The 14,977-nt window shown below is 37.9% G+C and overlaps 1 protein-coding gene across 1 annotated transcript in view; it reads right to left on the bottom strand.

Annotated features, from left to right (window-relative positions):
* The window catches only part of LOC131979579 (E3 ubiquitin-protein ligase SH3RF3-like), a 208,589-nt gene extending 197,501 nt beyond the window's left edge, over positions 1-11,088 (bottom strand). The window contains exon 1 of the mRNA XM_059343616.1: positions 10,425-11,088. Within this exon, the coding sequence (XP_059199599.1) occupies positions 10,425-10,865 (441 nt within the window). The 5' untranslated portion in view covers positions 10,866-11,088. The remainder of the gene's footprint in view (positions 1-10,424) is intronic.
* Positions 11,089-14,977: the final 3,889 nt, after the last annotated feature.

Genomic DNA, 14,977 nt, shown 5'->3' with positions numbered 1-14,977 from the left:
TTATGGAAATTACGCTAAGCAACATGAATGTCATTCCTGAATTACATAGTGATGCAACATAAGAAGTGAATAAAGCTAAATCTACGCTTAGCATGCTAATCGCGCTACAACAACGTCTGCAACTCCATAAAACGCTTCCTGTTCATAAGGTACCACACCATCCAGCACATACACACTGAACATTGATATTCGCTGGAAACTATTTGAATATTATTGGAAAAACCTTCAACCTTGTAGCATTTGTAGTCATTTTGTGTCTTTTTTTGGTCACTTTATGTCATTTTTTGATAATTTTGTGTCATTTTTTTGGCCATTTTTTGTCATTTTTTGTCATTTTGTGTCATTTTTTGGTCATTTTGTGTCTTTTTTGGTCCCTTTTACAACATTCATGTTTATCAGACTAGTCCTTCCTGCCCGCAGGAAGTATGTATTCGTCTGCAACTCCATAAAACACCATCCAGCACATACACACTGAACATTGATATTCACTGGAAACTATTAGAATATTATTGTTAAATGGAACCTTGTAGCCACTTTAAAACTCCTAAAGATAGGTAGGATAAATAGACTTCAGATGAGATGAGTCAGGGTGGAAATACAGAGAGAATTACTGTGTTACTGACCAGGTGGAGGCCTATCACACAATGGGGCGGGGCTCCCCTAAAAGGAGGTGGGGCTCCTCTAAAAGGGGGCGGGGCTCCCCTAAAAGGAGGCAGAGCTCTCCTTAAAGGAGGCGGAGCTCCCCTAAAAGGGGGCGGGGCTCCACTAAAAGGAGGCAGAGCTCCCCTAAAGAAGGCGGAGCTTCACTAAAAGGTGTCCAATCAGAAACAGTGCAATGCTGCAACACGTCCTATATAAATAATGATATTTAGAAAAATGAATTAAAAAATCGTCAAAATCGAGGATGCACACCTTCGTACCATGAGCAAGACACACACACACACACACACACACACACACACACGTCTTGCTTTTATAGATTGAAAAATGAGGGACATTTCAGAAGTTGTGTGACAGAAGGAGAAACATGTACACACACAGAAACACACAGTGCACACTCAGGTCTTAGTGGAGGCCATTCTGTGTTTGTTTTAGGAGCACTTCACTGTGGATTCAGCTTAGATTTTATTGCCACTGAACACACACACACACACACACACACACACACACACACACACTTAATCACACACACACTCACACACACACACACACACACTCACACCTATAACCCATTACCCTCTGCAATCCCCTGCAGTCACTCTGCCCAAGTCTCCTCGAGGCTCCTCTGGGACCGAGGCGTGGTGATGAAAGTGTGAATTAATCTCCTCTAACAGTGGGGTGTTTGAGTGTGTGTGTGTGTGTGTCTGTGTGTGTGTGTCTGTGTGTGTGAGTGTGTGTGTGTGTGTGTGTGTGTGTGTTGGTAAGTGCATCCGCCCTGCACACAAAGAGCAGGGGTCTGCAAAGAGAGTTAAATCTGACTTTGAGTGACATGCTAATGCAGCATCACCACACACACACACACACACACACACACACACACACACACACACACACACACACACAGACACACACACACACACACACACATGGTTATTGAAGGAGTCAGGCGGGTCAAATAGAACACTCTGCGTCAGGTATTGAGGGTGAGAGATGAGGATGAATGTGTTGCTATGGAAATAGAAGAAAAGGCAGACATGCTGAGTCAGCTGTTTGCTCTTTGAGCCTCTGTTGCCGACTTTCTGCTTCGACCGGTAACAGTTTATCAAGACTGATCATTTCTTTTTGTTTCCCAGGGCACTGTGTGGAGTTAACTTCTCAACTAAAAAAAAATACCTGCCTAGAATAATCATAACACGGATAATAAATAGCCTGCAGGAACATTTCTCCATACCTACACTGCAGAAAAGGTGTTTAAAAACCAGATCAAACAGTAAATCTGAGGGAAATGATCTTGCTGCATGGACAGATAATTTACCTTGACAAGATTTATTAAATTAAGATGATTAAATCTAGAAAAAAGCATTTTGAATGCTTAAAATATGAAATTAACCCTTAAAGTCAGATAAATGATCTAACACTTCTAAATCTAAAGTTTTTTTAATCTTGGTAAGAAACAAATAATCATCAGGTCACTCTGCTCGGGCCAGTTCATCACTGCTGGCAGCTTTCATTTATCTCTTTTGTACATTTTTTGTCTTTTTTGGTAATTTTGTGACTAAAAGAAGATGTGAAAAGACATAAAACGACCAAAAAAGACCAAAAAAGACACAAAAAAAGACAAAAAAAGACACAAAAAGACCAAAAAAAGACACAAAAATACAAAAAAAAGACCAAAAAAGACACAAAAAGACGTAAAATGACCAAAAAAGAAACAAAAGATGTAAAATGACCAAAAAATACATAAAAAGACAAAAGAAAACCACCCCCAAAAAAAGACACAAAAGACATAAAATGACCAAAAAAAGACACAAAAAGTTTTTATTTTATTTTAGTGAGAACCAAAAAGCCATCAGGTCACTCTGCTCGGGCCAGTTCATCACTGCTGGCAGCTTTACTTTATCTGGTTTTAAGAGTTAATTTCTTATTTTAAGTGTTCAACATGCTTATTTCTAGATTTAATAATCTTAATTGAATAAATCTTGTCAAGGTAAATTATCTGCAGCAAGATCATTTCCCTCAGATTTACTGTTTGATCTGGTTTTTAGACCTTTTTTATTTAGTGTTACTTTCATGGTGCAGCGTATAAGTTCTTCTTGTCTCATTGGATAGATTTTGTTTCTTGGTTTGTGTCTGACCGTTGAGCCTGTTAGCAGCTGAAGCCTCTGGCAGCTAACGCTCCCTGAGCTGCAGAGCTCCATCAGCTGTTGTGGAGATGACTCGCCACTTGTTCCGGCCACAGACAGACAGACAGACAGACAGACAGACAGACAGACAGACAGACAGACAGACAGACAGACAGACAGACAGGAGGACAGACAGACAGACAGACAGACAGACAGACAGACAGACAGACAGACAGACAGCAGCGTGAAGACACATGCAGCATGCAACCAAGAGTGTTCCAACAATGCAACAGTGTCGTGTCAACTGAATTATTTGTGAGAAAGAGTGGGTTTGTTCCAGATAAGGACGAGATTTTCACCAGGAACCGGTCAGTCAACCAAACAGAGGCTCTATCATGGCACGTTTTAGTATTATTATTATAATACTATTGATTCTGATGCAGATTTCAATGCTGCTGATCAATTCTAACCCTTATTCTGATTCATAGAAACACAGGAAGTTGGTAGAAATAACTAGTTATTTGTTGTGGTAGCTGAAATTATGTGATTATTATCCAGACTTTTTCTTTCGTAACATCAACTAGGGCTTTATATATATATATATATATATATATATATAGATAGATAGATAGATAGATAGATAGATAGATAGATAGATAGATAGAAAGAAAAAATATATTGATATATTTTTAAATGTGATTTGGAATTAAATCATATCGCAAATATTGATATAGTTCTTTTTTCTTTCTTTCTTTATAAATAAATGCTGCCCTTACTAGGGTTTGTCATATTTAGTATTTTTGTAATGTTCATTATTCTTTTCTCATATAATTTTATTTTATTTATTTCAGAATAAGATTGGCCTATTTTATTTCATAGGCTATTTTTATTTGAGATTTTTTTTATTTAAATGTGCACTTTATGGAGCTTTGATTTAAAAAAGGTTCTCCTGTTGTTATACAGTATTTATGTTCACTTAAATAAACGGCTCCAATAAAACTACTTGTGACATGTCATTTTTTGCTTTGAATTTGAATTTACTCTCACTTTGCTATAAAAATATTGATATTCAGCCTAAATATATCAGGATAAGACTATTGGTCCGTATCGCCCAGCCCTAATTGTAATGCAACTAGTAAATATTTTTTCTTATTTCTCTTCTTTTCTATTTGGGATCTACTTATGATTTGCATATGTCCAAAGATAAAAATCATCCTATATTGCAGCATTTCTGTCTGTATGAGCGTTTTTTCTTCTTCTTCACGCACCAGGCATCAACAAATTGCCCTGCAGGGAACGGTAAAGTTTATTGAGTGAATTGAAATGGAGTGTTAAGTGTTAGTGGAAATGTCACTGAGGGTTTGGATTCCTGTTCATCGGCGTGAATGACTGACTGCTCACTGCTGCTGCACTTCATCACACCACGCCGCTCCAACGCTCCAATCAATGGAGAGCTCGCCACATAAGTCTTCATGTAGTGAGTAGGGGGGATGCTGATGATAATAACATAGCCTTGGTTAGCATGATTGTTCACTGCATCCCACTTACTTGGGGGGGGGGTCATCTCTATCTTCCCCGATTCTGAAAAAATGTCCTATGTTCCCTGTAGCAATACATACCATACTCATTTTATTTCTTTTTTTATTTCATCTGTTTATTGTTTTTTATCTCTATTTTATTAGTTTATTTTAAACATATTTTTAATTATAAAAGGAGTGTTTTTTTATCATATGAGGGAGTTTTACAAGATTTTAAGAAATAGCCTGTGCCAGAGCATGTGGCAAAACGGGCTTCCTGTTTTGCCCCCCTTTCTCCCCTTAAAACCTAACCCCAACCCCAACCCCAACCCTAACACTAACACTAACACTAACACTAACCCCAACCCCAACCCCAACCCCAACACTAACCCCAACCCCAACCCCAACACTAACCCCAACCCCAACACTAACCCTAACCCCAACCCCAACACTAACCCCAACCCCAACACTAACCCTAACCCCAACCCCAACACTAACCCCAACCCCAACACTAACCCTAACCCCAACCCCAACCCCAACACTAACCCCAACCCCAACCCTAACACTAACCCTAAATCCAACCCCAACCCCAACCCCAACACTAACCCCAACCCCAACCCCAACACTAACCCCAACACTAACCCCAACCCCAACCCCAACACTAACCCCAACCCCAACCCTAACCCCGCAACAGTGGGGAGCATAGGACCCTTTTTCAGAAAAAGGGTCCTATGCTCCCCGGTATGTATTGCTCAAAACTAGACTTGAAGTTGACACAATTTAGAGGTTAAGGTGCTGGGCTGTAGACTGTCGTAAGTTTCGAATGCTCTGATGCAGATTTTAGTGACTTTTTGATGGTCAGGCTGACACCAATGATGAATAAAAATAAAAATGTAAATGTGGCTCCGGAGCCTCAGGTTGCCTACCTCTGGGTTAGGGGTAGGTTATGGTAGAAAAGGGTGGCAAAACAGAGAATTGTTTTGCCACGTGCACGGGCACTACCTAGTCCTTATTTATATTTTCTAAAATCTCCCCGTGTGATTAGCCCATATTGCTTGGATTAAAAAATAATAAATAAATAAAAACATTTTTAGCAAAAGTAATAAAATGATCAGATGAAAGTTTGGAGGAACAGCAAGTCGCTAATAAACAGTTTACTCGGAGCACAGAGAATAGGTAGATATCCATATATATTTTGTTCTTATTTTGCTTTCAACATTACTTATAGGCCATAATAAGCATTTATCGATATGATTTTGTAAGAAATATCTCAGGAATCGTAAGCTTGCCTAGCTAGAAAAACTCAAAACTAGACTTGAAGTTGACAAAATTTAGAGGTTAAGGTGCTGGCCGTAGACTGTCATAAGTTTTGAAAGCTCTGATGCAGATTTTAGTTGACTTTTTGATTTTTTTGACCTAATCTTTCCTCATCTAGGTTTATTTGTATATGCGCGTCAAACAGTTCGTAGGCCTACATAGGGTTAGGGTTAGGCCTGTTTTCCATGGAATCTGGCAGTAATGGTGGAAAAAGTAACAAACTGTGGAACTTAGGACCCTTTTTGGGGAAAAAAATCTGGGAAAAGGGGTCCAATGTTCCCTGGTCTGATACAAAAAGGGGAACACAGACACACTCCCTTATTGGGGACATGAGTGAGTCAGCCAACATGAACACACCTGCCCTCGACCACCCTCACACTCTGCCACATCCATCTGATTTATGAGGAAGCACACAACACAAGCTCACCTTAGACAAATACACTACATCCGTCTTAACAAGTTACAACACGGAGTCTGGAAATCCTTCTTTCTTTACAGGAAAACAGGGAAGAAAAGACGTCAGTGAGGTGAACTCACGGCTTGTTTCTCCTGAAAAAACTCTCAGGAATCAGTGTTTTACTGCAAACCAGACAAAATGTAAACATGACAGTATAAGAGGCTGCAACTCAACTGTACAACCCAACTTGTTTCGACTTAAATATTTGAATGTTGATGCATGAACATTTTTTATGTTAAGACAACAAAGACAATGGAATATTTTAAGTTAAAATTACTTTTTGGGGGCGTTTCACACTGTCTCTCCACTGTCAATAAAGCCTTGAAAATGGCCAAAAAAAGACTTTTTGCACAAATATTTGTTGTATTGAAAAGGAAAACAATCAAGCAACATTAGGTTTTTACAGTGTACCAGTTATCTTCATGATCAATTAATCCACGGATCATTTTCCAGATTAATCGTGCAGATGAATCGTATTAGATGTCAGAAAAAGGGATACATAGCATGAATCTCATAAAGTACATAAAGTACAAGGTGATGCTTTTAAATTTCTTGTTTTGCTAGTAATGTTCAAACAAATATGATCTAGAGCTGCAACAACTATTCGATTAATCGAACAATAATCAATATTAAATTAATCGTCAACTATTTTGATTATCCAATAATTGGGTTGAGCAGTTTTTTTTAAAGACAATAAGTCCAAATTCTCTGATTTCAGCTTCTTCAATGTGAATATTTCTGGTTTCTTTGTTCCTTTATGACAATTAACTGAATATCTCTTTGGTTTGTGGACAAAACAAGAGATTTGAGGACGTCATCTTGTGGTTTGGAAACACTCATTGATATTTTTAGACATTTTGTGTCTTTTTTTAGTCATGTTGCGTCTTTTTGTGTCTTTTTTTTTGGTCATGTTGTGTCTTTTTGTGTCTTTTATTGGTCATTTTGTGTCTTTTTGTGTCATTTTGACGTCATCTTGTGGTTTGGAAACACTCATTGATATTTTTATACATTTTATTGACCAAACAACTAATCGATTAATCGTTTAATAATAATCGACAGATTAATCGATCATGAAAATAATCGCTAGTTGCAGCCCTAATATGATATAAAACAAAGAAAAGCAGTAAAACTTCATATTAGAGAGGCTGAAAACAGCATTTTTTTAAAGAAAAATTAACCATTCATCTTTCAATCATTCTGCCAGTCAACTAATTGATTAGTTGGCTAATCAATGCAGCTTTACATAGAATATGTCTCCAGTAGCTTTATGTTAATGGACCCTCTGTCTATCCACCTGTCTACTTGGTGTGAATTATTTCAATCATTATTAAAAAAGTAAATTAATGCACTGAAAAACAACATTCCCAGGTATCTAATACTAAATTAAATATAACACGTGTTAATTGCAGCTCTAGATTCTGCTCCTCATTATCCAGATCTTGTAGGAAGGGAAGCTGCAGGGTGTTTCTGTGGCACTACGACCGCCTGACGCTTCTCAAAGGTTTGTGTTTGAGATCTTTGATTCCAATCGGAGGTAAAACGACAACATTTCTTTGCAGCGCGGTGCTGATGCAATCACATTTTCTGTCTAATTGCCACATTACAGGCACATACTTCAACACGTCTCACATCAGGACGCACCGCTGAGCCGCTAAACAACAGGAAACTCTCCCATCCAGCTCCAGCTATCAAACCTCACGGTGCTGAAGCCTGCAGCCTCCGGGGCTTCACCAGGACCCTGAACACTCTGGAGACCCTCAGTCCTGTTTAATCAGACCTCAGTGGCATCACAGCAGAGACTAGGGCTGGGCGATGTATCGATATTAAAGATATATTGATATATTTTTAAATATAAAAAAAAATATTGATATTCAGCCTAAATATATCGGGATATGACTTTTGGTCCATATCGCCCAGCCCTAGGAGAAACACTCTCATCATGATACCAAAGCAGCACCACATCAGGGAATATCACTAGCAGAAATGGTAATAACTCAGCAAAACAATCAATAGACAACAATAAACACCAGTCAATAGATTTGTGTCATCATCAGCCTAACACACTTCTGCTGTTTCTCTCTTTTTTATCTTTCTTTGTCCCAGAACTTGGTCTCTGACACCAAGTTTGTTCCACAAAACAAAGAAACAGACAGACAGAAAAACAATAACAGACCATTTTCATATCAGACATTATGACATGTCACAGTAGGGAACGGTGCATGCATGACTGACTCTACTGGGAACCTGAATGGAAAAGAGCCAAGTCAATAACAAGTCAAAATATCTGCTGTGGAAAAAAGTCCATTATTCTTCTACCGATGCTGCAAACAGCCTCAATGCATGAATATCCAGTCTATAATGTGCATGTATATAACCATACAGCAGCAGGCAGCATGCTGGACACACTGTCCTCATATACAGCAAACATCAGAGATAAACAATGAGGACTTCATCCAGAAAATGTCCTAAAATCTTCCTCCAGCTCATTCTGGTGGATACCAGGCTTAAAGTAGTTATAATGTATACATCTTTGCCATATTTTAGGTAGTTTTTCTTAATAAAAAACATTGTTTCAGTGCTGTTCAGAGAGATCTAGTAACAGAAAGTGACCAACCTTATAATAGACCATTAGACAGTTTTCATATTAGACATTATGACATGTCATAGTAGGAAATTGTGCATGCATGAATGGAAAAGAGCCATTATTATTGTGATCAATTTCACCTGTTTTTCCAAAAAAGTCCATTATTCTTCTACCTATGCTGCAACCAGCCTCAATGCATGAATATCCAGTCTATAATGTGCATGTATAGAATCATACAGCAGCAGGCAGCATGCTGAACACACTGTCCTCATATACAGCAAACACCAGAGATAAACAATGAGGACTTCATCCCAGAAATGTCCTAAAATCTTCCTCAGCTGCAGCTCAGAGGGAACCAGGCTTAAAGTAGTTATAATGTATACATCTTTGCCATATTTTAGGTAGTTTTTCTTAATAAAAACATAGTTCCAGTGCTGTTGAGAGAGATCTAGTAACAGAAAGTGACCAACCTTATCATAGACAATTAGACAATTTTCATATTAGACATTATGACATGTCATAGTAGGAAATTGTGCATCTGCTGTGGAAAAAGTCCATTATTCTTCTACCTGCTGCAACCAGCCACTCAATGCATGAATATCCAGTCTATAATGTGCATGTATAGAATCATACAGCAGCAGGCAGCATGCTGAACACACTGTCCTCATATACAGCAAACACCAGAGATAAACAATGAGGACTTCATCCCTGAAAATGTCCTAAAATCTTCCTCCAGCTCATTCTGCTGCAGCTCAGAGGGAACCAGGCTTAAAGTAGTTATAATGTATACATCTTTGCCATATTTTAGGTAGTTTTTCTCAATAAAAACATTGTTTCAGTGCTGTTGAGAGAGATCTGGTAACAGAAAGTGACCAACCTTATAATAGACCAATTTCATATTAGACATTATGACATATGACATTATGACATTATGAAAAAGCCATTATTAATGTGATCAATTTCACCTGTTTTTCCAAAAAAGTCCATTATCCTTGTACCTATGCTGCAACCAGCCTCTCAATGCATGGATATCCAGTCTATAATGTGCAGCAGGCAGCATGCTGAACACACTGTCCTCATATACAGCAAACATCAGAGATAAACAATGAGGACTTCATCACAGAAAATGTCCTAAAATCTTCCTCCAGCTCATTCTGCTGCAGCTCAGACCTTAAAGTAGTTATAATGTATACATCTTTGCCATATTTTAGGTAGTTTTTGTTAATAAAAAACATTGTTTTAGTGCTGTTTAGAGAGATCTACTAACAGAAAGTAACCAACCTTATAATAGACCATTTTCATATTAGACATTATGACATGTCATAGTGGGAAATTGTGCATGCATGACTGACTCTACTGGGAACCTGAATGGAAAAGAGCCATTATTAATGTTGTCGATTTCACCTGTTTTTCCTACAATAACAAGTGAAAATATCTGTTGTGCAAAAAGTCCATTATTCTTCTACCTATGCTGCAACCAGCCTCTCAATGCATGAATATCCAGTCTATAATGTGCATGTATAGAATCATACAGCAGCAGGCAGCATGCTGAACACACTGTCCTCATATACAGCAAACACCAGAGATAAACAATGAGGACTTCATCCTAGAAAATGTCCTAAAATCTTCCTCCAGCTCATTCTGGTGGGAACCAAGCTTAAAGTAGTTATAATGTATACATCTTTGCCATAATTTAGGTAGTTTTTCTTAATAAAAACATAGTTCCAGTGCTGTCCAGAGAGCTCTAGTAAGAGAAAGTGACCAACCTTCACCGGGGAGCTCCGGACGGCCACCGGCAGCTCTCTGATGGCGCTGCCCGGGGGAGAGGTGGATATCCCGGCTGCGTACCCCTGCAGCGAGCCCCCGGCCAGGGACTGCCTGCCGCCTCCTCCTCCTCCTCCTCCTCCTCCTCCTCCTCCTCCTCCTCCGCTGCTCCCTCGCTGGGGCCGCTGCTTAATGCCGTCCAGGAGGCGAACCAGGAGGATGTTGGCCGGCAGGTCGTCCACCCCGCAGTCCACCAGGATGCGGCACTCCGGGCAGCGCAGCTCGTTCCGGGAGCTGACTATGTTCTCCAGGCAGCGGCGGCAGAAGGTGTGCTGGCACGGCAGCACCCGGGCCGTGGTGTCCAGGCGCTCCAGGCACACCGAGCACTCCAGCAGATCCAGCAGAGACGAGGACTCGTCCATGTCGGCGGACAGGGTGAGCATCTGGGCTTCAGGGTCCGTGGGGACGCCGCGGGGACTGCTGCGTGATCCGGAACGGGAATAAAGAACCGGGGGCGCAGAACATTCTGGGAGCCGGAGACCAGAACCAGAGCCGGAGACCAGAGACCAGAGTCCTGCTGCGCGCCGTGCGGTGTCCCCCCTGGAGAGAGTCCGGGTCTTCTCCGTCTCTCTGTGTCCTCAACGTGTTTCTGAGCCGAGTCTCTGCTCCGAGTCCTCTCTCTCTCTCTCTCTCTCTCTCTCTCTCTCTCTCTCTCTCTCTCTCTCTCCAGCAGCTGTGCAGAAAGCGGTGAGGTCACGCTCTCATCATCATCATCACTTGCGCGCCGATCAGAATTGCGGTGCGCGCTCCCGAGACAGATTGATAGAGAGAGAGAGAGAGAGAGAGAGAGAGAGAGAGAGAGAGAGAGACAAATTTTACAGCTATTTTTTGGTAATTTTGTGTCCTTTTTTTGGGTAATTTTACATTTTTTTGAGGAATTTTCAATTTCTTTGAAGAATTTTCCATTGTATTTTAATTTTTTTGTTATTCTATGTTTGTTTTTAGTCATTTTATGTCTTTTTTTGTTATTCTGTGGGGGGTTTTTGTGTGTGTGAGAGAGAGAGAGAGAGAGAGAGAGAGAGAGATTACCTAATTTTACAGCTATTTTTGGTAATTTTATGGTCTTTTTTGGTGATTTAACATCTTTTTTGAAGAATTTTACTTTTTTTTGAGGAATTTTACATTTTTTTGTTATTCTATGTTTGCTTTTAATCATTTTGTGTAATTTTTTGGTCTTTTGTGTCTTTTTTTGTCATTCTGTGGGTTTTTGAGAGGGGGGGGGTAGGAAGACAAATTTTCCAGCTATTTTTGGTAACTTTGTGTCTTTTTTTTTGGTGTTTTTACATCTTTTTGGAGGAATTTTAAATTTTTCTGTTTGCTTTTGGTCATTTTCTGCAATTTTTTTTCTTTTTTTTTGTTATTCTGTGGGGTGGTTTGAGAGAGAGAGAGAGAGAGAGTGGCAGGTCCAGAGTTTATAGCAGACAGGTTTTTCTTTCTCTCCTCACACCTTCTTCACACTCTCACAGGCTTAAAAAAGAAACACACATTTCTAATAAATATGTGAAGGTTTTCTAATAGCAGCAGCCTGCCAGTTATTAACATTCAGTTCCTAAAATCCTCATCTGGCTCCTCCAGTTACTGTTATATATGAAGACAAGTGAGCAAATTTGACCATGTATTTATTAATGTTTAACACCACGACACTAGTTAGGTTTCTCTGTTTATATTTGTATAATTTTTGTTGTTTTTGTTAAATCAAATTATTCACCAGATTATTGTACTAGTAAGGATGTAGGTTTATGTTGTAGGTTTTTATCTTGTTGGGGCTTTTAAATGTTTTATCATTTTTACATTTGACTATCATTTCTTTGTACTTCAGAACAGTTTACAGGTTGTTTTTGTTTGTTTACTTTCTTGTCAGGATATTAAACTCAAACTGTCTTGATATGAATGTGTCCAGTCTCGTTTCTCACCAAGTGTCATGATGCTAACAGGATCATTTCCATCACCTCACTAACTAACATCCAGCTGGAGAATAAATAAAAAAAGCTTCTGGAGGAAAATGTTTTCTGGCGACGCCTGGTGGACAGCAGCGGTACTTGTTTCTCCTGGTTTGGATATAAAGCTGCAAAAAGTTATTATACATTTTTTTTTTCAACTTCTCTTTATTGGGTTTTTTTCGTTTCGTTCACATACAAAAATAAAGATTTTATATAATATAATTTATGCTTCAAATCAACACGAAAGAACAAGTCAAATCAAATACCAAAATAAAAATAAGCTTTACAAATAAAAGAAAGGTATTTAAATAGGAATAATACAACTCGGAGGATGTTAAGTGTTCTAAAATGTACAGTTGTTCGTTTTTCATGGGATTATATTTGGTATAATAGTCCATAAATTGCTGCCATATTGTATAAAAGGTATTTATTTTACCTCTCAGGGTGAATTTTATTTTTTTCTAACTGTAAATGTTTCATTATATCATGCATTAAAGCTTGATAGACTGATAGGAGGATTTCTTTGTTTCCAGTTCAGCAGAATTATTCTTATTATAAATCACATTCTTCTGGTTGTTTGATAAAGAGAACAAACCCCAAACACTGCAAGAAAAGTTATCATACATTTTAACTAAACATGTTCTGTAATCTCTCAATATATGGTAATAATAATAATAATAATAATAATAATAATAATAATAATAAAAATAATAATATCCCTAGAGGAAGTGTTGCAAATGAAAACATTTACAAAACAAAGAAACAGACAGACAGAAAAACAAAAATAGACCATTTTCATATTAAACATGACATGTCATAGTAGGAAATAGTGCCACTTGACTCTATCTTATTGGGAAACTGAATGGAAAAGAGCCATTGTTAATTTTATCAATTTCACCAATCAATGAACACCATTAAAGATATAGAATAATATGGTTCAGTAAATAATACAAACTACTATGTAATAAACACAGCTATATAGTATTAAATTATATATAACATCTAGCTTTAAGTAAGGGATATCAAATGTAAAGATGAAATAACATCTCCTAAATGGATGTATATGGAAATTATTACTATTAATTTACTACTAAAAATATAGAATAATATGTTAGAATGGTATATTAACTACTATATTATGAATATAGCTATAGTCTATTAAACTATGTAGGAAATCTATCTTTAAGTAAAGGATATTAAACATAAAGATGTAGAATGTAGAAAAGATACTGATTTTGAAGCTTCGCTATCTTTTATATTCTTGGTTTTATTTTTGTTTGATGGAAAAGAGCCATTATTAATGTGATAAATTTCATCTGTTTTCCTACAATAACTGTATACAATAATAATGAAAAAAGTCCAGGTAACACTTTATATTAGGGAACGCATATTAAACATGAATTAGTTGCTTATTAGCATGCAAATAAGTAACATATTGTCTCTTAATGAGTCATTATTCAGTAGTTATTAATGCCTTATTCTGCATGGCCTTATTATACAACCAGTAAGACATTATGCTATGTAGAAATTAAAAAGTCTATACAGAGTAAAGCATATTAAGATCATAACTCATATAAGGCCATGCAGAATAAGGCATTAATAACTACTGAATAATGACTCATTAAGAGACAATATGTTACTTATTAACATGCTAATAAGCAGCTAATTAATGTTGGATAAGTGTTTTTTTTGGGTGGATTTGCCACTTTAAATCTCGTAAATCTGCTACTTTTTTCTCATAAATTTGTCACTTTTAATCTGTAAATTTGTCACTTTTGTCACCCCGATTTATGAGAAAAAAAGGCAAATCTGTGAGAAAAAAGTTGCAGATTTACTAGATTAAAGTGAAAAAGGTGAAGATTTACGAGATTAAAAGTGGTAAATTTGTGAGAAAACTACTGAATAATGACTCATTAAGAGACAATATGTTACTTATTTGCATGCTAATAAGCAACTAATTAATGTTGGATAAGTGTTCCCTAATATAAAGTGTTACCAAAATCCTTTATTCTTGTACCTGCAGGGATTATATAGGATTATTGTAGTCAAGTGAAAGCACATTAAATTAAAAAATGTTACTATAATAAAGTATAATCAGGTTCAGGCTAATGTGTTAAAGGCTAATAAATGTGTATAATTGCTTCCAGTAAGAGCTGCAGAATGTTTTTACATTGTGTCGTCATTTACAGAATGGGATATCCCACAGCAGACATTTATAGATTAGGACTATTTTCAATGGATTGTTTGGTATTCTTAGATGAATAATAGATAATGTGTGTGTGTGTGTGTGTGTGTGTGTGTGTGTTGTTTCTGAGCCGTGACTGCAGCCGTCCACCTGTTCAGACCTGCTCGGCTCTCACACTCTGCCTGGAGGCGTTGGGAGTGATTGAGCCAAATGTGTGTGTACGTTTGTCCCTGAGTGTGTGTGTGTGTGTGTGTGTGTGTGTGTGTGTGTGTGTGTGTGTGTGACACAGTGACGCCTTCCTGGGTTCGGGGGGTGGGCTCACTATTTACCACCCACCACGAAAAGCAGAGGGTGGACTGCTTAGACATAC

The sequence above is a fragment of the Centropristis striata genome, chromosome 10 (genome assembly GCF_030273125.1).
Source record: "Centropristis striata isolate RG_2023a ecotype Rhode Island chromosome 10, C.striata_1.0, whole genome shotgun sequence".
Taxonomy (NCBI): Eukaryota; Metazoa; Chordata; class Actinopteri; order Perciformes; family Serranidae; genus Centropristis; species Centropristis striata.
This window is presented reverse-complemented; position numbering and strand designations above follow the sequence as displayed.